General features: G+C 42.8%; 1 protein-coding gene across 1 annotated transcript; it reads left to right on the top strand.

The window, feature by feature from the left end:
- The first annotated feature begins 1,171 nt into the window (after positions 1-1,171).
- On the top strand, positions 1,172-25,864 carry LOC309349254 (uncharacterized protein). Its single transcript, XM_081874999.1, has 13 exons — positions 1,172-1,356; positions 7,482-7,659; positions 10,678-10,815; positions 11,319-11,436; positions 11,549-11,691; positions 11,971-12,138; positions 13,360-13,762; positions 19,896-20,071; positions 20,542-20,679; positions 21,687-21,804; positions 22,224-22,366; positions 23,687-23,854; positions 25,196-25,864. The coding sequence occupies exons 2-13, from the start codon at positions 7,492-7,494 to the stop codon at positions 25,601-25,603; spliced, it is 2,289 nt and encodes a 762-aa protein (XP_081731125.1). The 5' UTR covers positions 1,172-1,356; positions 7,482-7,491; the 3' UTR covers positions 25,604-25,864.
- Positions 25,865-26,198: the final 334 nt, after the last annotated feature.

Below are 26,198 nucleotides of genomic sequence, written 5' to 3'. Positions count from 1 at the left end.
AGTTCTCCTTCTGCATCACTGATAGGCACATTCTGGTACTTCTGATTCCTCACGGCTCGCTGGCATTTCAGGCATTAGAAGTTTGCCCTTTGCATTTATGTACAAACTGTCCGTTATGCTTAACCTTACTCAGATGCAACACAGCATCACCATGGGTCAGAATCCTAACTGGTATCCGTCCTCGTTTCCCAATAGCAATGGTCTTAGAAACTATAGCAGGATCTCCTTCTCAGGCCTCAACATGGTTCTAACAGGGCATCATAATCTCACCCAGGTAGTCTGACCTTTGTTTTAAGCATCATAATTGTGTGTATCGGGCAACAAATTGAAGGTATGAATATCGTTTATTACCCAGGTTCCCCACATGGTTAACAACAATCTGGTCACTTTCAGTAGATCAAAGTGTCCCACAGTGCTTTTATTTGAAGAGATGGGACTCCTTCAACACTCCTCATAAACACACTCTTATGGGCAGGACACCCAAATCCCAACACTTCTCTGGAATAGTCCACAGATTAATTACCACATACCCAGAGATTCCTCTGAACTGTACAAGCTTACCCAATCTTTCCGGAGAATATTGCAGTCCTCAAAAAATCAGACTGGATGTTCCCATCCTTCACCCAGCATGTCCCGGGGGGGGGGGGGGGGGGAACCAACAACACTCACTATGGCCAGAAAGATTCAAGCCTGCATATTTATATCATACACCTCAAAGTGATCTCACCCTAAGATCATAGTGGTTCCTTGGTTGACAGTACGTGTGTTGTCTCTTTTTTCAGGTTGTATTTGTTGCTGAACATTCGTGTTGGTGGGATAACCTTAGGCTCCCTGCACACACAACCTCTCTCACTACCAAGGAAATGCAATAAATCAGTGTTATGTATTGGGTTTAACACATTTTATGTTACAAGGCACGTTCTAACCAATCGTATAGTGTTGGTAGACGAACGCATAGCTGTCAACCTTCCCTTTTATGGCGGGAAATTCCCTTATTCCAGCACCGTTTCCCGCTGCTATCCGGGATTGTTAGATATGCCGTAGACTGTCCCCGGGACAGGTGAAGCTGCTGATCCTTTATTTTCGAGGCTGCTGATCCCTTATTTTCCAATCTAAAAGTTGACAGCTATGGCAAGTAAGCGCATGCTCTTTCAACTGTCAAACTGTCAACGGTCAGTTCATGCTGGGGATTATCATCGTGTTGTCCAGTCAGTTTGGTTCTTGTGTTCCTATGAGTGAGCTGTTGTCACTGAGAAATGCTGAATAAACTTACACTGCCTTGGGCTTCTGACTTTTCCCGAACATTTAACGATCAGCGAATAGAAAGAGGATCTATCCAAGCGACGCCGACACTAAGTAAAAGAATATAAGCTTTACCCTATGACTGCATTGTTTGTATTAATGTCAGGCTCCCCGGGTTTGCGCAGCCAGGCGCCGCTACTCAGGAGTAAGCCTGCGGGGATTATTTCTGCAGGCGCAATTGCGCTTTCGGAGCGCCACCTTCCTGCTCCGAGGAAAAAGCAGGCGGCGATGGGGGAAAAGGCGGGCCGCCCGGCAAAGGCAACGGGCAGCGGCTTCGTCTCCTCCTCCTGGGCATGTGCGAGCCGTTCTGCACATGCTCAGTGGCAATGGAAGCCGGCCGCAAACTTGGGGGGCTCGAGCCTGCGGCTCCTTCCACTCCCCACCCTATTCGGTTCCTGGAGAGCGGCTGAGTCAGGGGCTGAGTCACAGGCAGGAGCGCCTCCCCTGGCAGGACGGGATGGTTTCGTTTCCCCTTCTCCGGTTTCCCGTCGCCACTCGGTGCCTCTCTTTGCTCGCAGCCGGAGCCCTTCCTGCGATCCGGGCGTAACAGCCGCGCCCATTCCTCCCGGTACAGTCCTCTTCTCTTTGGGTTGCCATTTGTCTCTGTTGCGTGTCCTTGAAAAGAAGGGGGGGGGTTCCTGATGTTGGGGGGGGGGGTAAAAGCTGCGTCGTCTTGGACTGTTGTTATTTTGGTAAGCTGAGGAAGAAAATCAATATCTGATCCTAACTTCCAGAAAGGTAGGCGTGCTGTGAGTGGCTTGCGCGCAACGAAAGTTCTTGGAGTGCCTTAAAGACTGCCAGCTTTATTGCGCGCAAAAAACTTCCAGGAACTTAATAGTCCATTACATCAAATATGCTTGCAAAAAAGGTTGTACCATAACTAATAAAAGCAGGTTCTTGCCTTCAGAAGTTGATGCTGCGGTAAATATCTATCTATCTATCTATCTATCTATCTATCTATCTCAGTGGTAACTACTAACTTAAGTCGTTGCTTACTGGATTGCAAAGGGCAAGCCAAGTGGATTGCTTGGCAGCAGCGTCTGGGCTTTCCTTTCTTGAGGTGGAGTGCTGAAAGTAATCTGGGTGGGTCCAGGGTGTTTTCCAAGACTGGCACCTGTAGGACTGGCGCTTTTGTGCTTTGAACAGCTGCACGACACAGGCAGAAATTCAATAGTTGCAGCTTTCCATACTGTGTTTCTCTAATGGGAAAGGCTTCACCTGCTGGATTTCTGCCTTCTGTGCACAGCTGTTAGCGCACAGGAGCTTTGCAAGGGGGGCGGGAGATAAAACCCACCTTGGTGCCTGTTCTTGATTGGCGTTTGTTGGGTTTGTTTGTTTTTATATTTGCACTGAAAAATTTAATCACCTGCAGAGCATGGAAGAAGTGGATTTTAACGAGTTTCCTTTGTGCATGTGCAGCAACCAATTCCTAAAACTCTTTTATTGGCTTGCTTATTAGGATGCAGCAGACTTCCTACCTGTTCCTTGGAAAGAAATTAAAGGGGGAAGTTCCTGGCGTTCCTGCCCACACCTTAGGCAGGGTTCTAAAGTGTCAGTTAAGCAGGGAGCCTCCCAGCAGCTAGGAAAGAGTGGGGTGCATGGCAGAGATTGGCATGCCATGCTGTCAATTGCGACACCCAGCTGAGGAGTGTAGCAACTGCATTGCCAACACACAGGAGTGAAACAAATAGAGGAACCGACTTTGTAGCACAGGAAGGATGTGCAGCTTATGTGCCAACACAGAGCCATAGTTTTCCATTGTACGTATTCACCAGCCTTGTGAGGGTGGCTCCTCTTCTGTCCCTATCCTTCCCTGAGAGGCTGGGAAACTTCTCATTGTGTCTCCTGGTATCATTAAATACTACTATGACAAAACAGCTGATCTTCAGACATTGGTGCATTTTCAAGGCAGGAGGGAGTAGTAACCGGTTGTTTTCTATTTCTTTTTGCTCCAAAATCTCTAAATAGCTGTGGAATGTGGAAGGAATGCTTCTGTTTTTAAATACACTCCATTTGTCAGAGTAAACAAGAGATGAAAATCCCTTTATGGTACAGATACTATTTTAATCAGGCAGTTTTGAACTGGCAAGCATTGGATGGATAGTAATTAAGAGTTCATTTTTTGGAAAAAAAAAAAAACCATCAACCATAAGACTTTCTCATTATTTGTCTTGTATACTTCCCAGTCTCTAGGAATAGGCAGAAGGTAGCTTAAGATCTATTGGTAAGATCTGTAGGTTATTTGCACTAGGTTTTCTGTTTTAACCATTGCAACAGCAAATGACTGCTGCTGAAATGAAGATTGCCTCGTGGGCATCCATTGAACACAACTGAGCAAGGATTATTCCTGTAGCGTTTGGTAATAACGCAAAGCCTGCCTCTGCTGCAGCACCCTTCAAACTGAAGCAGAACTTGGCCACGTTCTCCCCACCATCTGTAAGAGCATCCAGATTCTGTCCAGAAGAGCACTCAGGGTACTTCAACAATCAATCCCTCTTCCCTGAGGAATTCTGGCATTGTATCTCTGCAGGGAGCGGGGAATGGGGTCTCTTAGCATCCTTAACAAAGTACAGTTTCTTTGATTCTTTGGAGATGGAAGCCATGGCTGTAATGATGATGATGATGATGATTTATTTATACCCTGCCCATCTGGCTGAGTTTCCCCAGCCACTCTGGGCGGCTTCCAGCAAAATATTAAAATACAATAATCTGTTAAACATTAAAAGCTTCCCTAAACAGGGCTGCCTTCAGATGTCTTCTAAAAGTCAGATAGTTGTTTATTTCCTTGACATCTGATGGTAGGGCGCCACTACTGAGAAGATCCTCTACCTGGTTCCCTGTAACCTCATTTCTCACACTGAGGGAACCACCAGAAGGCTCTCGGAGCTGGACCTCAGGCTGGACGATGGGGGTGGAGACGCTCCTTTAAAGTGTTATGCTACTGCTTTAAACACACACTGCAGATGGGGCCATTCACCTTGCCTCTTTTTTATCTATTTGATTGCTTTCTGGGGGGTTTTCTTTTTTTGCAAAACCTCTTTATAGCTGTGTGGCTGAACTGGGTGTAGATCTTGATTGCCAAAACCAACCAACCAACCAACCAACCAAGTAAGGTAATTTCTTGAGGGTGGGAGGAATAACTTTAGGGATGTGTTTGGAGAGCTTTAGCTCTCGTGGTTCTATTGTTGTAAAATAACACCCTACAATGTGGCCCTCCAGCCATCTCTATATCTCGGCCTTCCCTCCATCAGTAGGCCAAGACCCTCACTGGTCCCACTCTGGGCCTCTTCTTGAGTGCTTCTGCCTGGCTGGAATAGTCTTTGGACTGTGATGATTGATGCCTCTTGCTTGCCTGGACAGATGCATCATGGGTGTAGAAATCCCTGTCACTTTGTGTGGCTGGAATGTAACCTACAGTACAAAGGTAAAAGTCACACCTGTTGCCACACCTACGTTTGCCTCTGGCTGCACCCAGCGCTGGCATGCATTCCCTGGAAGGATCTGCGTTCTGGGGAAGGAAGAAGGTGGCCCACCCTCCTTCAATAATGGAACAAACAAATTTGGATAGTACAATTCCATGCCTGAAGCCAGAGTTCTTTCCAAGCAGAACTAGCAGACCAATTCAGAGAACTGCTTGGTTGTGTATACACTAATATATACAAAGAGAGAGCATCCGTTCTTTCTCTGTCCCAGGCGGCCTCTGTGTAATCGGAGATCTTTCGTAGCAGGCATGGCTCAAGGCCGAGAAGACTGTCTCTATTACAACGCAAAGCAAACAGCAGACAGGGCTTAATGCCATGTCTTCAACCAGAAATATATTTTTCATGTTCTTTTTTAAACAGTCCTCAATACTTTTTTTTTGTATAACAGATGTATAAAACATTGTGTCTCGTAATGAACAAAAGAGACATTCACATATCATAACTGGAAATGTACAAAAAAGGGGGAAAGGCTGCTTTCAAAGGCATTGTATAAGAAGCCAGATAACATAGCAAAGGATTTCACTTTAAAAAAATAAATAAAATACAGCATAAGTATGTATTCTGTAACTCAAAAGCTCAAATCACACTGTGAATCTTCATGGCTCCCTCATTTGCGGTATTATAACCACTCAGAATTCACAAGGTGGTGTCACGTTAATTCTTCCACAGGTTTATATATAGATATTCTTTAGAATGTTAGAATTATTTTTTAAAGGAATCGGCATAAAGGAAGGCCGATTGACACCAACCCTGTGCAGGATCAGTGCTCTTTTCAAGTCAGTGGCATCAAGCACTGCTTTGCAGATTGTGTCCCAGTATGTTACAGGCTTACTCGTTGACTGAAGCAGAAGGTTTTCCACAACTGTACTTTTCTGTGGAAAATATTCCATGCCTAAAAATGCATTGTTTCATACAGTGAATTAGCATTCTAAATAATGAATACCAGTGGTGCCCCGCAAGACGAATGCCTCACAAGACGAAAAACTCGCTAGACGGAAGAGTTTTCCGTCTTTTGAGGTGCTTCGCAAGACGAATTTCCCAAGGGCTTGCTTCACAAGACGAAAACGTCTTTCGAGTCTTGCGAGTTTTTTCCCTCCCCCCCCCTTTTGCTAAGCCGCTAATAGTGCTAATCCGCTAAGCCACTAATAGGAGTGCTTCGCAAGACGAAAAAACCGCAAGACGAAGAGACTCGCGGAACGAATTAATTTCGTCTTGCGAGGCACCACTGTACAAGAGATTGCTTTTCCTCTTTGTCTAGAATAAAGAGATGACCTGTGGTGACTTGAAATTGGCAGTGTGGTAACTAAACGAACCTCCTGAGTAATCCTGATATTAGGTTGCTAAGTTTATAGCCTTATGTATTTTAATTACAGTGAATCCTCAGTCATGTCTTATGGTAAAAAATATTATATATAACAGATGTGTTGTGTAGCTTTCATTACCTGCTTAGCCCTGTCTGTATGAGAGTTGTGTATTTCCCTGACTGCTAATGTTTTGCAGAGAGATCAGAGCCATTTGGGATTGCTTCCCCAAGGATTTTTTTTTCTGTGCCTTTAAATAGGTTCACAGCTTGGAGCAGTTCTGAAGGCTTCACTTTCCTTTCCCCTGTGATGGGAGAAATAACACATGCCAAAATTCTGGTTTAAAATAACAAGGAAATGTGTGCTAGCTTGGCAAGAGTGTTTTGTTTTGTTTTGTTTTGTTTTGTTTTGTTTTGTTTTGTTTTGTTTTGTTTTGTTTTGTTTTGTTTTGTTTTGTTTTGTTTTGTTTTGTTTTGTTTTGTTTTGTTTTGTTTTGTTTTGTTTTGTTTTGTTTCAAAAACAAGAAAACCTGGGCTTGGCTGCTCTGCCAGCCAGAAAAGAAATGGCAGAGTTCCTATGTCTCTGAACCTCCAAGACAGATGAATCCAGCAAGCGGAGCTTGTCTCATTGCATCTTCTTGCCAGGAAAATGTTCAGATGTGAATTTCATGGGGCTGGGGCTGCGTTGATTTATTGTGCCCAGATCTTCCCCCCTAATGCATATTGGTAGAAGGAGTTTTGAAACATTTGTACATCTTAGGATCAGTAGTCACAATATAGTTATAAAAGCATCAAACAGGACTTCATGCAAGCTTGATCCCGTTCTCAGGACTCGGTTTATCAAACATAGACTTAATTGCGAAAGTCAGGCTATTATAGCTGTTGGCTTGCTAACTTAATTCTGCGACCTGAGGCTTTAATAGTCCTGTTTTTGAAGCTAGAATTATGCAGTTGGGAGGGACAACAGGCTCTCAAATGATGCTTTCCCTCCCTCTATTTCTTTTTATGTCCCAAAGGGAGTAATGTGGCATGTAATATGCAATAGACTTTTAATTTAATGCTGATCTTCTTGGAAATCAAGTGAGGGCATATGTTATTCTCTTTCTGGGCATTTTTGCAAATTACTGTGTGCTGGCCATTGCTTTCATCTAAAGAAATGTAGCATGTGATTGACTGTTCCTCTGTGGGCTTCAGCCTCCCCCCCAACACCAGAAAACAGTGGGTGGGTGGCATTTTGGAGAGCATGAAAATGGTCAAAAGTAGGAATTGCAGGTTGATATGCCCTTGGGACACGTGTGGGATCTGAAAACAAATTCTTAGGTTTGGGTTTTTTTCTTGTAAAAGTGACCTCCGAGCGGACAGACTGGATGACTGTCTTCTTTGTGCTTGTTTCGTAGGTTATAAGACATGGACCGCCTCACTGCAGCAAACAGTGCCTTTGCCCTCAATTTGTTCAAGAAGCTAAGTCAAAATGATAATACAGCGAACATGTTTTTTTCTCCTTTGAGCATTTCTTCTGCTTTGACGATGGTCTCTCTGGGTGCAGCAGGGAACACTGCAGCCCAAATGGCAAAGGTATTTCCAGATAAATACTATTAAGGGGAGGGGGGAGCTTGACATTTGACTCTTAAATAAGGCATGCATGGTGCATCCTTTTCTTTGTATCAGGTCAGGCTGAAATATGCATTTATTAGCGGGCCCCTAAGGCTACTAGTGAACTCCCGTTGCTCGGTCCCTGCTCCTGCCCACCTAGCAGTTCAAAAGCACGAAAGTGCAAGTAGATAAATAGGTACCACTCCGGCAGGAAGGTAAACGGTGTTTCCATGCACTGCTCTGGTTTCGCCAGTAGCAGCTTTAGTCATACTGGCCACATGACCTGGAAAAACTGTCTGCAGACAAAAGCCGGCTCCCTCGGCCAGTAAAGCGAGATAAGCGCCACAACTTCAGAGTCGTCTGCAACTGGACTTAACGGTCAGGGGTCCCTTTACCTTTACCTAAGGCTATTCTTCTAAGCATGCTTCCTGAGCCTCAAACTAGGGGAGGTCCATTCACACAATTAGTCATTTTAATGACTTTTAAAACTTAAATAACAGACTCAGGAGGCCCAGTCTGGATTGGGACACAGGTAGAAGGGCTTTTTTGAATCTTTATTTGTACCAGCCACTAGCCATAGCAATAAAATAAAATGTACTGAAGGTAAGAGCTTAACTATAGAAAATACATTTTGGTGGTTTACATCAGTAATCAAATAATAATTCTAATTCCCCCAGCTAAGAACCTTGTAGTTTTGCTGTCACCTGATCATCTTGATCTGCTAAAAGAAAGGAGGTAGTAGCAATGGTTGAGCGAGCCGACATGGACTGTAGGAGAGGGGTAATAACCTCACTCCTCAAATCTTTATAAAGAGTGCAGGCCAGAAACATATGAGCCACTGACTCAATACTGCCATCTCCACAGGACATAACTGTATTTCCAGTGGAATTTTTTGAAATGGACCCTCAAGTACAGCCGAAGGCAGTATATTCAATCTTGCGGAAGTTTTAGCACATCTGTATTTTGGAATTGTTAAATTTTGCAAATAGGGTACCAAAGTGTCCAAATGACTAGGTGGAAGGGCTTTAACTCTCTGCCCCCTGTGGAGGTTCCAATTTGAATGCACTATTTACTCTTAAAAAGCCATTAGTGCAATTCATAGGTGTGCGAATGGCATCGTCTAGTTTGGCCCTAAAGGAGGACAGCTCATTGAGCTGAATCTGGAGAAAGCTAGTTTATGATGGAGTGATTTAGACATACAGAAGGGGTTGGGAGGTGACACATATCATGCTCTGAAAATGATTCAATTTCAGCCTGTAATCATAGAGTCAAAACAGGCCTAGCATAGAGATGCGTGCTTAGAGCCTTCTGCAGTGCATGGCGTATTGATGTGGGCATGTGTGTGTTGTGTCTTTTAATTACAACAAATGTTAAAAAGGTTACATGCTGTTCCCTAATAGAAAATTCTGCGGAATGTAACACTGAGAAAGGGGACTTCCTACAGCTTTTGCTTGCTATTTATCAGACCACTGGAATGTTTATAACATAGGGAGTTTGTATTTTCCTACTCCACAAGTTATAATTAACAAGTTTCTCCACAAGTTGCAATTAACTCCTTAAGCCCGGTTCACAAATTACTCACATGTCAGGCACTTGCATGGTAAATGGGGAGCAGGGCCACATTTTTAGCTACTTGCCTGACATCATTTTACTTCCTGCAATCACCCTGCATTGCCTGTGTTTGTCTGAAGCCTTGACCCACAAGATTCTGGTTTTATGTGGATGTCCCAGTCTCGTGGAATCCCTACATCCCAGCAAGAGCTCATGTACCAAGTTGATCTGGGAAGTGTCTGCAAAATCGGGGGTGGAGCTAATAGCACGGCCCCATTCCCCAGTCACAATTGCCTTATATGCAAGTAACACATGAACTGGACTTAAGTCATGGTTCCATAGGGAAGAATTCCTATTCACACAAAACAAAGTAAAAACCACCAAGCTTTGAATTCTTGAATTTAGTTTGTGGCCGCCTATTCAACCAGGCCTGCACAGCCCACTTAAGGAAATGAAGGCCACCACTTACACCACTTACAATTGTATTTACGATCTCTTCGATAATCGCAAGTGGGGCAGTCCTGCTAAATCAACAAAAACGAGTACCAAAGAAGGACAATGGAACATGTGGGCTTTCTCTTTCTTGTCTTGCAGGTATTACCAGTATAACAAAAAAAGAAAAGCACAGCAAACCCTAAATTTAGATTCCATGTTTTTCTTCTCCAGAACAAAGGACACTTAGTTTTGTGGGCCCAGTTTGTCGTCTTGAATGAAGTTGACTTATGTGAAAAGTATTTCTTATGTCACACCCAGAAAACCTTCCCGCTGCAGGGAGGTTCTTCTCTGTAATTGCAGTGGTTCTTTGGCCCCCTAGTTTTTCCTAGGCTACTGGCAGCTGCATGCATCTGTTTCTGCTATGTCTGCCCCAAATGTTTCCTGAGCTCCTGATAAAGCAGCTTGATCTTTAGCTATGGTTGGTTAGCATTGCCCAGAGTTCAATTCTCAGTGCATCATCAAATTTTAGTTACTCCGTCCTTGCACAGAAGAACATGGCCCATGCTGAAACATGACAGCCCAGTTTTATTTAGAAAGTTAAGTTAAATTGTTAGGGGGAAGATAAAAACCCAGCAATTTAGTATGTGGTTTTTGTTATTGTTTTTTGAAAAGAATATGTGAAAACTAATAGTCACTCTCTTTTGCCTGCTTCCGTTCTAACTGTTTCAGATATTTGTCTTGTGAAATCTTGAACAGGAACAGAACAATCTGCTTTCTGCTTCTTAATTTTTATTACTATCAAATCTCATTGTGATTTTGTTTTGTTTTTCCTCCTCAAATGGTAAGCCCCCCCAACAAATCATTGTCACAATGGTTGTTTGTTTTATATATTTTACTCTCTTGTTTGCTAAAAGACATGGATTTTCAACTGATAACGGTTTTTTAGGAGTACGTGGATAAATGCCTGTATTTAAATAACTTAACATTATCCGTTAACCATTTATCATCTTACAGGTGCTGTCTGTGACCAACGACGTAGAGTTTCACCAGGGATACAAGAAACTTATTTCTGAAATCAACAAGCCAGGCACCATGTACTTGCTTAGGCTAGCCAACAGGCTATTTGGAGAAACATCCTATGAGTTTATTTCAGTAAGTTACATGGTTTACAAATATGCTAGAGAACAGGAAGTGGTCTCTGTTCAGATAGTGAACCGTGTTCTGCCGCAGATCAGAAACGCACCTAAGCGCTCACTATCACACCTGCATTGAGCAGGACTGATACAGGGGCAAATCTTGGTAAGAATTTAGCATCCTGCATAAGGACCTTTCATGTAGGACTCTCATATATAAGAATAAGACAAGGATTGCTATGTGTATTCTTGAGCAAAAGAATTTTGTTTGGGTCCGGTTCAGTTTATCTGTTTTGGCTGATAGGAATCTATTGCACATGCCATGAGCTTTTTCTTATCAACTGAAGTTGAATTAAGCATCTGCATACGTGTTTCACATCTTTCGGTATCTGAAAATGGAAGAAACATCCTTCTCTTCCTCTCTTTTCTGTGGGTCAAAACCTGAATGAAATCAAAGTTTGTTTGTATATGATATATACAGATCCATATATAGCTTTTAATTCTGAAACATATTTGTTTAAGTCATTCATAGACTCCAGCCAGAAATTTTATCAAGCGGGTCTAGAGAAACTAGACTTCATTAAAGCATCAGAGGATTCCAGGAAATACATTAATAATTGGGTGGAAGAACAGACAGCAAGTGAGTAGCAAATTCTTGGGCTTCCATATTGTCTGAGTTTTACTTCTTAAAATATGAGTTTGTGTCTGAAAAATATGTTCTTATTAAAACAGCTCTTTAATCCTTCTTCAAGGTAAAATCCAAAATCTGCTCGCCCCAGGAATAATTGACCCCAGTACAAGGCTGGTCTTGGTGAATGCTATCTATTTCAAGGGAAACTGGGCAAATCAGTTCAACAAGGATCACACACAGGAAAGGCCATTCAAAATTAGCAAGGTATGAGGTGGGAAATAATGTGAAGCACATCACTGAGCACACAGTCTTTATCGTTTTGATTAAATTACATACATTGTGATATTTGGAGTGTTCCCTCCTTCTGTTTTTTTCTTTCATCAGTTGACTAGTTGGGATTTCCCTTCCCACCATGTCCTAAGGACATTCTTTTGCAGAGACAATAGAGGATGAACAGTAAACAAGATACAGAGCAGCTCAAGCAGTGCAATGGAGCAATAGAAAAGATTACATGCTTAAAACGAAATTCTTCTCCATTTGCAGAATGAAAGCAAACTGGTGCACATGATGTTCAAGAAAGCTAAATTCAACATGACATGGATATCAGAACTTCGCACCAAAATTCTCGAGATTCCTTATGTTGATAACGAGCTCAGCATGATCATCCTGCTTCCTGATGAGATTGCAGATAATTCTACAGGCCTGGAAAAGGTGAGGCATTGTTGCTGAGAATAAAACCATCTAAATTCTTGCCCATAAAAATTGCCCTTGTTGGTTGCTTTACACGATGAGCATGATTCTTCCAGCTTCTGCGTGATTCTTCCAAGTGCCCAGTGTAACTTATTATATTGTTGGCATTTGTCTGTCTTGAGAGACAATGGAGTGTGCCTTCAGGGGTGAAGTCAAACCATCACGCCAGCAGCGCCGAAGTGACCTCCCCGGGGTGCAAACCTGGGCAGTGTGTATAGACATTTCAGGCTGCCCAGACAACAGGGGACCCCTCTCGTCCTTGCTGATGTCCAAAGGAAAGCAGAGTGGTATGTTTGGCACCAGTTTGGCTGCAGGAGTTGCTGGAAAGAGGCGTGAAAGGCACCATCCAAGCATCTTAGGGACTCCATTCTGGATTTGTATAGAGTCTACTCCTTAGCCTTTCTTCTCCTGAAGTTATCCTGCAAGACAGTGGAGTTTTAGGATCAGAATTTCCCTTCTCCTAGATGGGCTACTTTCCCAGGTGATTAGCTGCATTTGCCCTTCATTTCCCTCTACAGCACTAACTGCCTTCTCGACCATTGCACCCACTGTTGGTCTTCTCTGCTCAATCTGCCAGAGCCTGTATTTGCATGCAGGGCAAATCCCTAACACAGAGAGTTTGAGACCCATTGGCTACCGTCACCTGGTTTAGCTGGCCAGTCCAAGCCATTTCCCAGATTGTGGCTTCTAGAAGCCACAGGTGAGAGCTGCGTGCAGGGTAGGAACCAAATGTGGATAAACTACCCCAAAAGAAGCAATATGTGTGTAATATAGCTGTTTATATTTTTATAAGCACAGTTAAGTCTGCCAGCATTCTGTCTTGTTCAGAAAGATGGAAGGCATAAAAGCAAGTTGAGCAGAAAGAAATTCTACCTGGACAGGGCAACTGTGAAAGCAGTTTGTTTAAGTCAGTGTTTCCCAACCTTGGGTCTCCAGCTGTTTTTGGACTACAACTCCCATCATCCCTAGCTAGCAAGACCAGTGGTCAGGGATGATGGCAACTGTAGTCCAAAAACAGCTGGAGACCCAAGGTTGGGAAACACTGGTTTAAGTCATGTATATGGAGTCATGTGACTCAATGAGAATCCAGTGAAAATGGTTTTATGTAAGAAATGTGAGGATTTATATATGCAGTCAGGATTTCCTTTTTTCCTTGAATGCCTCATGTTTGTCTTCTTTTAGCTGGAGAGAGAAATGACCTATGAGAATCTCAAGGAATGGATTAACCCTGAGATGATGGACCTAACTGAAGTTGAGCTGTCTCTACCCAAATTTAAACTAGAGGAAAAATACGACCTGAAACCTGTTCTGAGCAGCATGGGAATGGCTGAGGCGTTTGACCCAAGCAAGGCAGATTTCTCCAGGATGTCTCCCAACAATGACTTGGTTTTGTCTGAGGTTGTTCACAAATCTTTTGTAGAGGTAAACGAAGAGGGAACTGAGGCCGCTGCTGCTACTGCTGCTGTTATGATGCTGCGGTGTGCTATGATTGTGCCACGTTTCACAGTTGACCATCCCTTTCTCTTCCTCATTCGGCACAACAAAACACAAAGCCTTCTCTTCTATGGTAGGTTTTGCTCTCCCTGAACAATGGGTGTCCTGTATGTGCAGCAGAAACATTCCCTGCTGCAGCCTGCTATCGGTATATCAAGTTTTCGATTTCTCATCCTATTATTTCAGTTATATTGTCTAATCCCAAGTCTTCACTGCTATGCCTCTGCTTGCGACAGCTTTTCCCAGCACCATTCATATTTGATTAACAGTTGTGCATAAGGGGATCACATCTTAAAATGGGCCAACTGAGAACTGTGGCCTTCCTTAAACCCTACTCCTAATGCACATTGATGAATTGTGTGTGCCTTATTTAGTATAGGAGGCACTTGTATCACAGACCATTAGAAATATTGGTGAAGACGAAGCAGATCTTATTAACTGCACACCTCTTCATCTTTTGCATGCTCTTAATAAAAACATGGAGGGCTCATTTTTTTTTACCAGGCAGCTTTGCTGCAAGTGCGAATATTTGTGAGGTCCATTTTGTTCTGGACCTTTATTTTCACAGGATACTTCGGGGTGGGCGTGGGGAGGTGGTTTTGTTCTTAAGGGGTTATTAGCAACCACCAAAAACAGCTTCTATCAAAGGAGATCCTACCATAAAACCTTATGTGCATTTGATAAACAAACACAATTGTTTAGTACCAGTTTCTGGCCTTCACACCAGCATATAAATTTAAGATCTTGCTAACCAAAGTGAAAACGAAGAGCCTTATTTAGTTATTGCAGCGCAGGAAATGTGCAATGATTTCTACAACTTACAGAAAAAATTGGCCTTTCAAAGAATGCAGTGCACAAGCAGAAGTATGAATGATGTTTGGTCTACAGTGTATTATTCTTTGACGTTACATGCAAAAAAAAGTAGTCACAGAATTTTGACTTGGCAACCTGTAAGTGACATTTATGTATGAATGGTTATCGATTCATGTATTATTGGAATTAAAATAAAAATGAAATTGTTTTGTGTTCTGATTGTACTGCTACTGAATTCATTAAACAGCAGCTCAGGGCGAGATTTATTCTGACCCCATAGCTCCAGCGTCACCAGTCTCTTCCCCACTTAAGACACTGGTTGCCAACAACAGGTGTAAACAGTCAGTCAGCTAATTTCCGCATGAGTACAGGTGAAGTCATCTCTCTGGGTGTGGCATTTGCCAATCCATTCAGCTTAAGCTGACTGTGCTACAACTGCCAACAATACTTGGCTTATGCTGCCTTTTCTCTAGCACGCAAGCAATTTCCTATGACCTTTGAGATGCACCCACTTGCGGGAAAATGAGACGAGTGAAGCACTGCAGAAACATTTCAGCAGTCTGCTTATCAGGGACAATCTCTGTACCTGGTACTTGTCGCTGGCCAATTGTTCTTCAATGTGACTCTGTTTTCGTCTCCTGGGAAAGTTTAGTGGGGTGCCTCCCCCACAAAAAATGTGCTAGCACGAATTGGATATGTGTAAAAGCACACAAACAACGTCGGTGCATTCTTCCAAAACAAGTGCAGCTGATGGGTTTTGAGTTGAGGCTATGCCTCTACCGTACCCATTTCTGTCATAGAATATACTAATCAATCTCTGTCCTAAGGGTGCTTTTTTATTTTTCTAAGTTAGTAACGTTGCCCTGCTTTGGAAGCTGTGCTGAAAGAGCTGTGTAACACACTGGAAGAAAGAATTTCATTGCACTGTTCAATTCAGTAATGTGAGCACACTTTATTTCACCCAATACATTTAGGCGCATTATCGCAGCTTTCGTATTGTGACTACAGCTTGAAACTAAAAAGGAACAATGGTCCAATGAGGCCATTAATTGTTTTCCTTTTATTTTCTTTGCAAGTGAGTGGGGAAGAGATGTTGCTCAAAGTGAAAAAGGAGTTCTAAAAAATTCCACAGTAATTGAGAGTGAACGATGTAACATAATGAGCCTCACTTATGTTACTTCTACAAAGCCTCGTTTTCAGTTATCATCAGGTTGACAGATGACAGGCTGATCAGTGTGTTTGTTCCATTGGTGATGCCTTGCCAGTCAAAGGCTTACTACTACCTGAAAACTAGATGACCAGCCCTTCCTCCTTGCTGAAGGTGTCAAGTTAGGCAACAACCCACTTTAACCTACCTGTAATTCTATTCCCTGTTGTGGCTGTGAGTGGGGAAATGCCCTGTATACTGCATAGTAAGTGGAGGAATTTGGAGTCAGTGCATTCCACCAGTAATCAGCAAAACTTGAGTTTTACTTTTCCCCTTCTGTGTCTGGTTTTCTGTTCCTGAAAAACACTGGCTGTATTTACCTGGTAAACCCTTGGCACTGACCTGTGCAGGGCCAGATTTAGGTTTGATGAGGCCCTAAGCTACTGAAGGTAAGGGGGCCGTTTATATGTCCAGCTGTCATTTTGTCAACAACAAATTGTCGCTATTTTTATGTGTTGAATATATGCTATATGGTAATTTATGGACCCATTACTTACATCATAGGAGCCTACACAACACAAAACACTTGCTGTATGTACCGGTAGGTTTTATTTTATTTGTTTTTTATATGTACATCCAGATTTGGGGGGGGGGGCAGGAGAGTGGGGTCCTATACTATAACTTGCCTAGTTTATAGGTTAATTCAGCACTGGACCTGTGTCACAGTGTTTTACACAATTGTCATAGTTAATAAGGATCCAGGTGGAAATCGATTCTGAACGTGATTGTGCAAATTATGGTATGTCTTGATTTAAGGTTACCAGATTTTTTTCAATGAATCCAGGGACACTTTTCAACTTAAATGGATTTTGTCAGTGGACTGATTTGTAAATCAGGGGACTGTCCCCGGGAAACGGGGACATCTGGTAACCTTATTTTAATTTACCACGTCGTCAGACAACCCTAACGATCTCTGGCAAAAAGTTTAAAAATGACACACTGTTTCTCACAAGGTGTGCCCACCAATTATATTCTTCAAAAGTCTTCCTTGTACAGGTTGGCATGGCTTCTCTTCCAAAAAATCTCCTGGTACCAAAAGCAAAATGCAAAGTAACACCAAGTTTTAAGCCTTGCAATAGTACACATACAAACCCCTGCGCCCGCAATTAACACATCTCTTCAGTTCCAGCACTTTTCTCCTAATTCCTGCAGGCAATTTAGAGTGTGTCATTTTAGGGGCAGAACATAATATTTGCAAATTTCTTCATCGTGGGGTCTTGGAAAACATGTTTTTTGGTGTGAGGAATTAAGATCTATTATTTTTGCTTGGTATGCCTACGTCTGATGAGTAGGGCTGCCATATTTCAAAAAGTAAAAACCAGGACATCCCAAAGGTTTTTGAGTTTTTTTGGACATGCCCCAAAGTTGCTGAAATTTTTATGTTTACAAAAACACCCAAAAAAACCACACGATCTTGACTTGCCTAAGATCCAAGACACCCCCGCAATCAATTCTGCCTTTGATGAAGCTTTTGGGAAACAAAATAATTTTAATTTTGCCTTCTGGAAATGTCCAGTATTGATATAGAAGAATAACTCATACTAATAATATGTAATATAACTGCAAGGATTTGGCCATCATTTTTAATGGTTTCCATGCCATTTTACACACATTTTCCTTACCGAGCAAAACTAAATTCATAGAATCGTAGTTTGAAGGGATCATCAAGGCTCATCAAGCGCAACCCTCTGCAATGCAGGAATAAATCACATTAATTTAACCAAAAAAGGTCTAATGAATTCCCAAGGCACAGTCGCAGCCTTTGACAGCCCCTCATTTTGGGGACCTGGAAGTTGGAAAAAAAATCGGCATGCCCATGCGACCAGGTGAATCTTTATTTGCGTCCGCCATCGGCCGTAGCAATAAAACAACAATACGATATACAAAGAATAGAAATAAAAAGTCAATTATATAAAATACATTTTTAGGGGTTTGAATCCATAGTCAAATAGTGGATCTTATTCTGATTGCCCCAGCTAAAAACCTTGCAACCTTTGCTGTCACCTGCTCATCTTGATCAAGAGAAAGGTTCTTTCTGGTCTCCCGCACCGTCGCACCCGTCGAACGCCCTCCGGCTTCCCTCCGTCGAAGGGCGGCGCCTAAGGCGCTGCTGCTCCGCTTTCAGTCTCCCCTCGCAGCTTTAGACCCGCCCGGGGCGCTTCCCTCCGCGCTGCCTTCCAGCCTCTTTCAGTAGAGCGGGGCTCCCTCGACGGTGACTGATGCTCCCGGGAAACTTGGCTCTGGGTCCAGGTAAGAAAAAGCACAATTTCTGGCCCAGTCGTGGCAGGAGGAGAAGCGAGCGCAGCGTCTTTGCCTCGAGGGGCGCGGCGCGCTCCGAAGGGCGCACAGCCTGGACGGCTGCCACATTTCGCCCCCTCTCGGCGCTGCAAGACGGGAAAGCTGTATTTGGAAAACTGTTGCAGAAGAAAAGCAGGGATGCATTGGGCGGAGCTGCTGACATCCGATCCTCGGGGGCTTGGGATTTCCCAAGAAAGGGATGGAGGGAGGAGGGACAGAGAAGACAAGCTCGTCGGCAGGGTGAAGTTGCGCTTTGGGGCAGAGGGATGTTTCGTCCAATGGTGGAATTGGAAGGGGATTCCCCTAGGGCAGGAATGTCCAGGAGGCCTATCGCGATCTACTGGTGGCGATAGATCGTGGGCTCCTTTTCCTAGCGCTTGCAAAAGAGCATCCTGCCGTGCGCCCCCCCCTCCTCCGTCCTCCATTCGCGCATGATCCTTATTGATCTTCCGCTGAGCGACTTTTTCCATTTCCTGCCTAAAATCAGGTCAACAAAAACGGGGCTTTCCTCCCTAAAAGCGCAACAACTTTAATCTGAGCCCCCCAAAAGGGGGTAAATTACTGCCAGTTTTTAATTCTGTGAGTAGATCACAGTCTCTTGAGAGTTGGACGCCTCTACCCTAGGGTCATCCAACCCCAGGAACCTGGGCGACTGCGTTATCCTGAGTCATCAAACTCAGTACTGCAGCCCTTGGGCGTAGCCAGGATTTATTTATTGGGGGGGGGGGGAGAGACACGTAGCCAGGATTTATGTTTGGAGGGGGGTTCGGACATCCACCAGCCATCACCCTCTGTCTGGCTCTGTCTAGCAGGTTCGGAATGAAATGTCTCAACAAGTTGTTTATTTTTATTTTTATTATCATTATTATTATTTATACTGGTTTCCCCAGTCACTCAAATTACCTTCTTTTGACCCCAAGTGCTGGGGTGGGCGTGGAATCTGTCAATCTTTCCATGATTTCTACTTTTTGTTAAGTATTTTTATTTATTTACTTGATTTAGGGGATGGGGCAAATGCTCCCCCTGGCTATGCCCATTCTGCAGCCTACACTACCTGGTAGTGGATCTGAACAGGAGGCTTTCATATGGCCTGAATATACTAATGATTAAACCTGCAGGCAGAGATTTATTATTATTAATAATAATTTTATTATTTCTACCTTGCCCATCTGGCTTTCCCCAGCCACTCTGGCGGTTTATAGCACATAGTAAATCATCAAATATTAAAAATGTTTTGAAGATCCTGCATGCCGCAGATTTTATGGAGAAGAGCTCCTGCTGTTGATATCTTTTCCCCATCATACAGCTGTTTAAAAACTGTCAGGGAAAGAGCTGGGAAGCTCAGGTTTCTGTGTTTGGCAGAGGGAGGAGTCCAGAGTTTAAACACTTTAACAGAAAACCAGCAGGTGGAGTTTTTCCTCTGGGCATGAATGAGACAAGCAGAACTTCCTTCTTCTCTGGCTGCCAGGCTGATAGTAAAATCCTAGAACCATAGAGTTGGAAGGGAGCCTGCAAGGCAGCTTCCTCTCCTAAATTGCCACTGACCTGTGATGTCCGTGTGCCTGGCAGGTGCATTTAGAGGCTACTCAAGACAGGTTGCTGAGCTTCCCAAAGCTCAGTCATGTGGATCTAGCACTTGGTGGTTGCAGGGAGATTTTAGAAAGTTTATTAACTTGAAGAGAATTTGGGGAAAGAGCCCTTTTTGCACATACCAGGCTGCTGCCCCATGGCACTATCACAAAAAGGATGTGGACAGAGGCAGAGAGAGACCATAACTTTATCTGAGATTTTGTGACACGTCTGCCAAAGTGAGGTTCCTGTTTTCCTGACTGCATATAGATGGTGTGTGTGTGTTGGTCAAAAGTAATAAGTGACATGGTTTTTATTTCCTTTTCATGCTTTTCAGATTCCACCATGGAGAAGCTGGCTAACGCAAACACACATTTTGCCCTTGATCTCTTCCAAAAGTTCAGTGAAGCCAACAAAACAGGCAACATCTTTTTTTCGCCGCTTAGCATATCTGCTGCAATCGCCATGGTTTCCTTGGGGGCTAAAGGTAACACAGCCGCACAACTCTCAAAGGTCAGCAAAAATCTTTTTTTAAAAAAATCTTTTCAGGTTTTATCTTGATTTCTGGTTATTTTTCTAAGGTGGTTCAACTTTAACCATTCAAAGAACTTTACATTTAGTATCCCACAAAGTAGGATCAGTTTTGTTGAGATTTAATTATGCATCAGAATATATTCTGAATGTTGCTGTTTATAGTCCATGATTTCATTGCAGTTGTGTTTTCCCCCCATCATGATAGTAACACACCAGGGAAATAAAGCTAATTATTTTCCTTCCATTTCCTAAAACCTTTTACTGTAATTTATTAAAAATATTAAAATACCGTAATACATCAAACATTAAAAGCATCTGCCTTCAGACGTCTTCTAAAAGTCGGGTAGTTGTTGTTCTCTTTGACATCTGGTGGGAGGGTGTTCCACAGGGAGATTTATTTGATTGGTCCTAGGGATAATAAGTTAGGACTTCTCTTTTCCCTTGTGCAGACATTTCACTTTGATGTCGTGGAAGACCTTCACTCAAGATTCCAGGCACTGAATACCGACATTAACAAGAGTGGAGCACCCTATACATTGAAGCTTGCTAATAGGCTGTTTGGAGAAAAGACCTACGCTTTTTTGCAAGTAAGTTAATTGCTGGGATATAAACGAAACTCTGCAAAATTAGCTGGCCGAGAGATTTTCTTTTTATTTCCCTAGATGTGGAACTGCGAGTGGTGGGGTTGTAATTCTTCATTTGGGAGAATTGGTATGCTATGAAACTGCTGCATCAGAATATTAAAAGCCACAAATGTCAAGCTCACAAACGAAGTGCTGCCTCATGTAGGTTGTGGGTATTTTCTTTTTGTCAGCTTTATTGTGTTTGACATTCCTGGATAAAGCTAAACATTCAAATTCGTTTACAACATCACATTCACTTGTGTTGAAACAACTTCTATAGAACGCTTTCGGATTGTATCTTCTGTGTTAAGGAGAGTAGGTAGAACTTTTCCACAGGAACTTCTGCACAGAATGAGGAAAAAACCCAAACAACTACTACTGCTCAGCGCCTGAGGGCCCCAGTCCTGCCACTCACCACCTGGCCCTGAACGGGGCCTGATGGGCTTTGCTGGGCAGAGAGGGCTCCATTTTGTTTTTGTGTTTTTGTTTAAATTGCTGTTATTTTTTACTTATGTCATTTTAAACTGATATTAATGCTGTATTCTTAGTTTCAGATTTTGATGGTAATTGTTTCCCATTTGGTTGTGTATTTTCTTGATGTGGTTAATTTATTGTTTGTGACTTTTGTAATTGTGTAAATCTTGTCATGCTGTAAGTCGCCTTGAGCATTGTTTTTTTAACTGTGGAAAGCGGCATACAAATAAAAAATGATTATTATTATTATTTATACTCCACCCATCTGGCTGGGTAAACCATCAAATGTTAAAAACTTCCCTAAACTGGGAATTGAGTGTTTTTACTAATTGGTGCATTATGAGATAACTGGCATTCTTTCCATAGATTGATGAACGATGCCAACAAAAGTAACTGTCACCCCCAGCCAGGAATGGGAAGACCAATTTATAGTCCACAGATGGGTGATATCCCCCTCCCCCTTGTACATTGATATCTGTCTTCTCTGATTTCTCCAGGATTTCTTGGCTAGCACCCAGAAGATGTATGGAGCTGAGTTAGCCACAGTGGATTTTCTCAATGCTTCAGATGATGCACGAAAGCAAATTAACCAGTGGGTTGAGAATCATACAGAAGGTGAGTGGTGCTTGGAAAACTCTCAACTTAGAGAATCGTAGAATCATAAAGTTGGAAGGGACCACGGAGACTTGAACTCACAACCCTGAGCTAAGTGTCTCATGCTTTACTGACTGAACTACCTCAGTTTCTTTAAAAAATGATTAGGAAGGACTACCAGGGTTTCCTTCCTTCCTTCCTTCCTTCCTTCCTTCCTTCCTTCCTTCCTTCCTTCCTTTGTTTTGGCCCTACCTTGTCTCCAGTCAGATCTTGACTTAATAAGCCCAGGATATGCATGAGTTTCAGGCATATTCACATGCTTGCTTCACAAAAGCAGCAAAGCAAGCCACTGAGCCACAGTTATCCACAGCCTCCTGTCATGTCTGAACCAATGTCTTGATTCTTACAGAGCTAATTAGTTCTGTAACTTCAATTTCCAGGTAAAATACGTGACTTGTTATCCGAAGGCTCACTGAATGAACTGACCAAACTTGTTTTGGTAAATGCCATCTACTTCAAAGGCAGCTGGGCAGAGAAATTTCAAGAGGAGGACACAGAGGAACTCCCTTTTAGACTCAGTAAGGTAACAAAAGGCCTATATTCCATACATTCCACTGTCCTGTTATTAAAGGTAAAGGGACCCCTGACCATTAGTTCCAGTCGTGACCGACTCTGGGGTTGTGGCGCTCATCTCGCTTTATTGGCTGAGGGAGCCGGCGTACAGTTCCGGGTCATGTGGCCAGCATGACTAAGCCGCTTCTGGCGAACCAGAGCAGTGCATGGAAACGCCGTTTACCTTCCTGCCGGAGCAGTACCTATTTATCTATTTGCACTTTGACGTGCTTTCGAACTGCTGGGTTGGCAGGAGCAGGGACTGAGCAACGGGAGCTCACCCTGTCACGGGGATTCGAAGTACCGACCTTCCGATAGGCAAGCCCTAGGTTCAGTGGTTTAACCCACAGCGCCACCCGCGACCATCTTATAAAGAGTTGTATCCAAAGTAGCGCTGAGTAGCCCATCAGTGCAAGGATTTCTGTTTTGTGCAACAGGACTTCCCCACTTGTCCTCCCCTCCCGTGGGCCCCATAAATTTGTTCTAGGGGTTTTGGAGCACATCTGGGGAGGCTATGGGGTGTGTGAGGAGAGGAGGGAAATCCTTACACAGGGAATGCTTTAGTCAGAAGCTACCCAAAATTTAGGTTTCAGGGTGATAGTCAACTTGGTAATACTTTTAGCAGCTCTAAAACACGTAAAAGTTATTTGTGCATGACTGGGAGTAAAAAACTCCAAACGTGGTAGGACACCTGTGGATTCAACCCAGTGTGCTCTCTGAATGGAAACTATTAAATTTGAACCAATATTTTCATTTTAAAATATTTTATTGAGCTTTTATTGGACTTCAGTTTCCATTGGCCAGCTAGGGTGCTTGAAGGAGAACAGCTGAAAAGAACAAATTTGGTTTTAGTAATTCGCTTGCTTGATTATCTTTGCCTTTAGATGACAAAAAGCAATACTGAGTGTGCCATGAACTGATTACAGCGGTGTCCAATTTTTTTCCAAAGAAGGCCAAATTTGATGAAGTGAAGGGCTGTGGGGGCCAACCAAAGTTGTTGACATGTTTTAGGATTGAAGTTGTTGAGGTTTTTTTAGGATTTTACCCCAGGAAATAAACTGCCCCGGGGCCAGATTAAACCGACCAGATTAGGCCCCCAAAATGGACTTTGTACATGCCTGGATTACAATGTGAATGGTTGCATTCCTCTGTAACAGCACAACCGTTAACATAGTTTTGGAAAGAACCTTTTTCTTTGCAGGAACTCTTAGGTGTCTAAACATACTCTTTTACTTGCAATATGTTTTTGCATGCTCATAGTTGTGCCTTTTTTAAAAAAAAAACTACCCAGAAAGAAAAGACGACGGTGAAGATGATGTTTCTGAAAAAGGAGCTTCCTTTGGGATATATCCCTGAGTGTAAATGCCGTGTCCTGGAACTTCCTTACAAGGGGGACCAACTTAGCATGATAATCCTGCTGCCTGATGACATTGAGGATAACTCCACTGGCCTGGAACAGGTAATTCTGATTTCTCCCTTTCTTTCTCTATAATAATTTTTTTCAAATGGCACATTACCAGTATTTTTTTTTGTTTAAACGACAACCTGTAGTAGCAGTGCTCATGGTATATGCATGTGAAATTGAGATCAGAATTTTTGAACTATATTATTACTATTATTGATTATTACAGCTGAGTTTTCATAGAACTGTAGAGTTGGAAGGGACCCTGGGGTCATCTAGTCCAACCCCCTGAAATGCAGGAACATGCAGCTGTCCCAAATGGGGATCAAACCTGCAACCTTGGCGTTATCAGCACAGCGCTCTAACCAGCTGAGCTATCCAGTTGATTGTCAAAGGAGTATTCTTGGATAACATATGAAGCAGCCTTGCAGCTTGCCTCTCTTTCGTAGGAACATTTTACTTTTCAGGATCAAAGGCTGTGTTTATGAGAAGATGGAGATTTATCACAGGCTCTCCTCGCAGCCCCAGAGAAAACCAAAGCAGAGTGTCTGGCTTCTTCAGCACGTGCTCTGAATTATCTGCAGATCGATTCATTTGCAGACTTGAAATCAAATAGGGACAAGCTGGACTTTGCTTCAAAATAAATGCCTTCAATACGTTGCTTTCACACAATTTTCCTACCGTTCCACAGTTTCTAAAGACCGCTGAGTACACAGGAGTGGCTAAATGCTTTGGGGAGTATTTCCGTGTGGAATTTTAGATTTTATAAAACTCTCTGTGTGTCTTATACTTGCTCATTTTTTTCATACACAAATCCCCATTAAAGCAGGAGCTGTTCTACAGACAAGGTTTCCTTTTATCGGACCAATGCTGCATTGAGTATCATATTATCTCTTCCAACAGATAGGGAGTCTCCAAGGTCTTGGGTAGCAAACCGTCTCTTTCAAGTCCTGGTACCATTCTGAGGTGGAGATAAACGAAGTTAAAGTTGGGATACCCTTCTTGAATATTTATTTCTCTGTTCTCCACAGACACTCCCTAGCTTTCCATTCTGACTTTCTATATAAGCACTGCTGCTGCTGCTGCTGCTGCTGCTGTTGTTGTTATTACTGTACATGAAGTAGATATATTTGAGCTGCGATTAGAAGACATCTGAAGGCAGCCCTGTTTAGGGAAGCTTTTAATGTTTAATGCATTACTGTATTTAAATATTTTGTTGGAAGCCGCCCAGAGTGGCTGGGGAGGCCCGGCCACATGAGCCGGGTATAAATAATAAATTATTATTATTATTATTATTATTATTATTATTATTATTATTATTATTATTATTAAATTCATCTCTCCTCTCTCTCTCTCTCTCTCTCTCTCTCTCTCTCTCTCTCTCTCTTTAAATTCTAGCTAGAGAAGCAGCTCACCTTAGGAAAGCTCCAAGAGTGGACACACCCAGGAAAAATGTACAGCAACTCTGAAGTTAGGGTGCATCTGCCGAAATTTAAGCTGGAGGAGACCTATGATCTTAAAACTCCCTTGGCAGAATTGGGAGTGCTGGATGTCTTTGACAGCGGAAAGGCAGATTTGTCTGGAATGTCAGGAGCCCGGGACCTCCATGTGTCCAAAATTGTTCACAAGTCATTTGTAGAAGTGAATGAGGAAGGAACAGAAGCAGCAGCAGCAACCGCTGGTATGATAATGCTATGTAGTTTGCCTATGGAAGAGGATTTCAACGCTGACCACCCCTTCCTATTTTTTATCCGCTACAACCCAACAAAAAGTATACTTTTCTTGGGCAGATTTGCTTCTCCATGAAAAGTAAAATAAATGGATGAACCAAATGCCCTTAGAGCTGCTCCTCAAAAAACACTCTTTATTCCTTTGCTTTTTTGAGAGGGAGAGAAAGAAGAATCATTACTGGGCACCAGGTTTTTCAGAAACTGATTTATAAGAGAAGTGGCTTTTCTTGTATCCGTTTGCTGCGTGTCATTAGCAAGCTTTTGGTTTGTTAAATTGTGACACGCTACTTAAAATGAAGCCATTTTAGTAAAACTATGCAATAAATATCTGATTTAATAGAGGTGTGTTTTTTAAAGAAGGGATGTTGCTCCAAAGCTGGATATGAATTAATTTGGGTAATCTGTTCAATCTTTGTGTATCATGGTGCCCCTTGTCTTCTCCTGCAGCCTCTCTTGCTCTTTGAATTTGTTATACTCAAACCAATTGAGTATAACAAACAGCCTCATTTCGGCTAGTCTCATTTCACAAAGACACTGCTTTTACAGACGTACTAATCCATGGATAGGCAAACTAAGGCCCGGAGGCCAGATCCGCCCCAATCGCCTTCTCAATCCGGCCTGCGGGCGGTCCAGGAATCAGCGTGTTTTTACATGAGTAGAATGTGTCCTTT

This window comes from Podarcis erhardii (assembly GCF_964252035.2).
Source record: "Podarcis erhardii genome assembly, chromosome: 8".
NCBI lineage: Eukaryota > Metazoa > Chordata > Lepidosauria > Squamata > Lacertidae > Podarcis > Podarcis erhardii.
This window is presented reverse-complemented; position numbering and strand designations above follow the sequence as displayed.

Excerpts from the sequence above, each read along its gene's own strand:
- LOC309349254 (XM_081874999.1), top strand. The coding sequence starts at position 7,492 with ATGGACCGCCTCACTGCAGCAAACAGTGCCTTTGCCCTCAATTTGTTC. Across the intron at positions 20,680-21,686 it reads AGACCTACGCTTTTTTGCAA|GATTTCTTGGCTAGCACCCA; the intron begins GTAAGTTAATTG and ends TGATTTCTCCAG. Across the intron at positions 21,805-22,223 it reads GGTTGAGAATCATACAGAAG|GTAAAATACGTGACTTGTTA; the intron begins GTGAGTGGTGCT and ends TTCAATTTCCAG.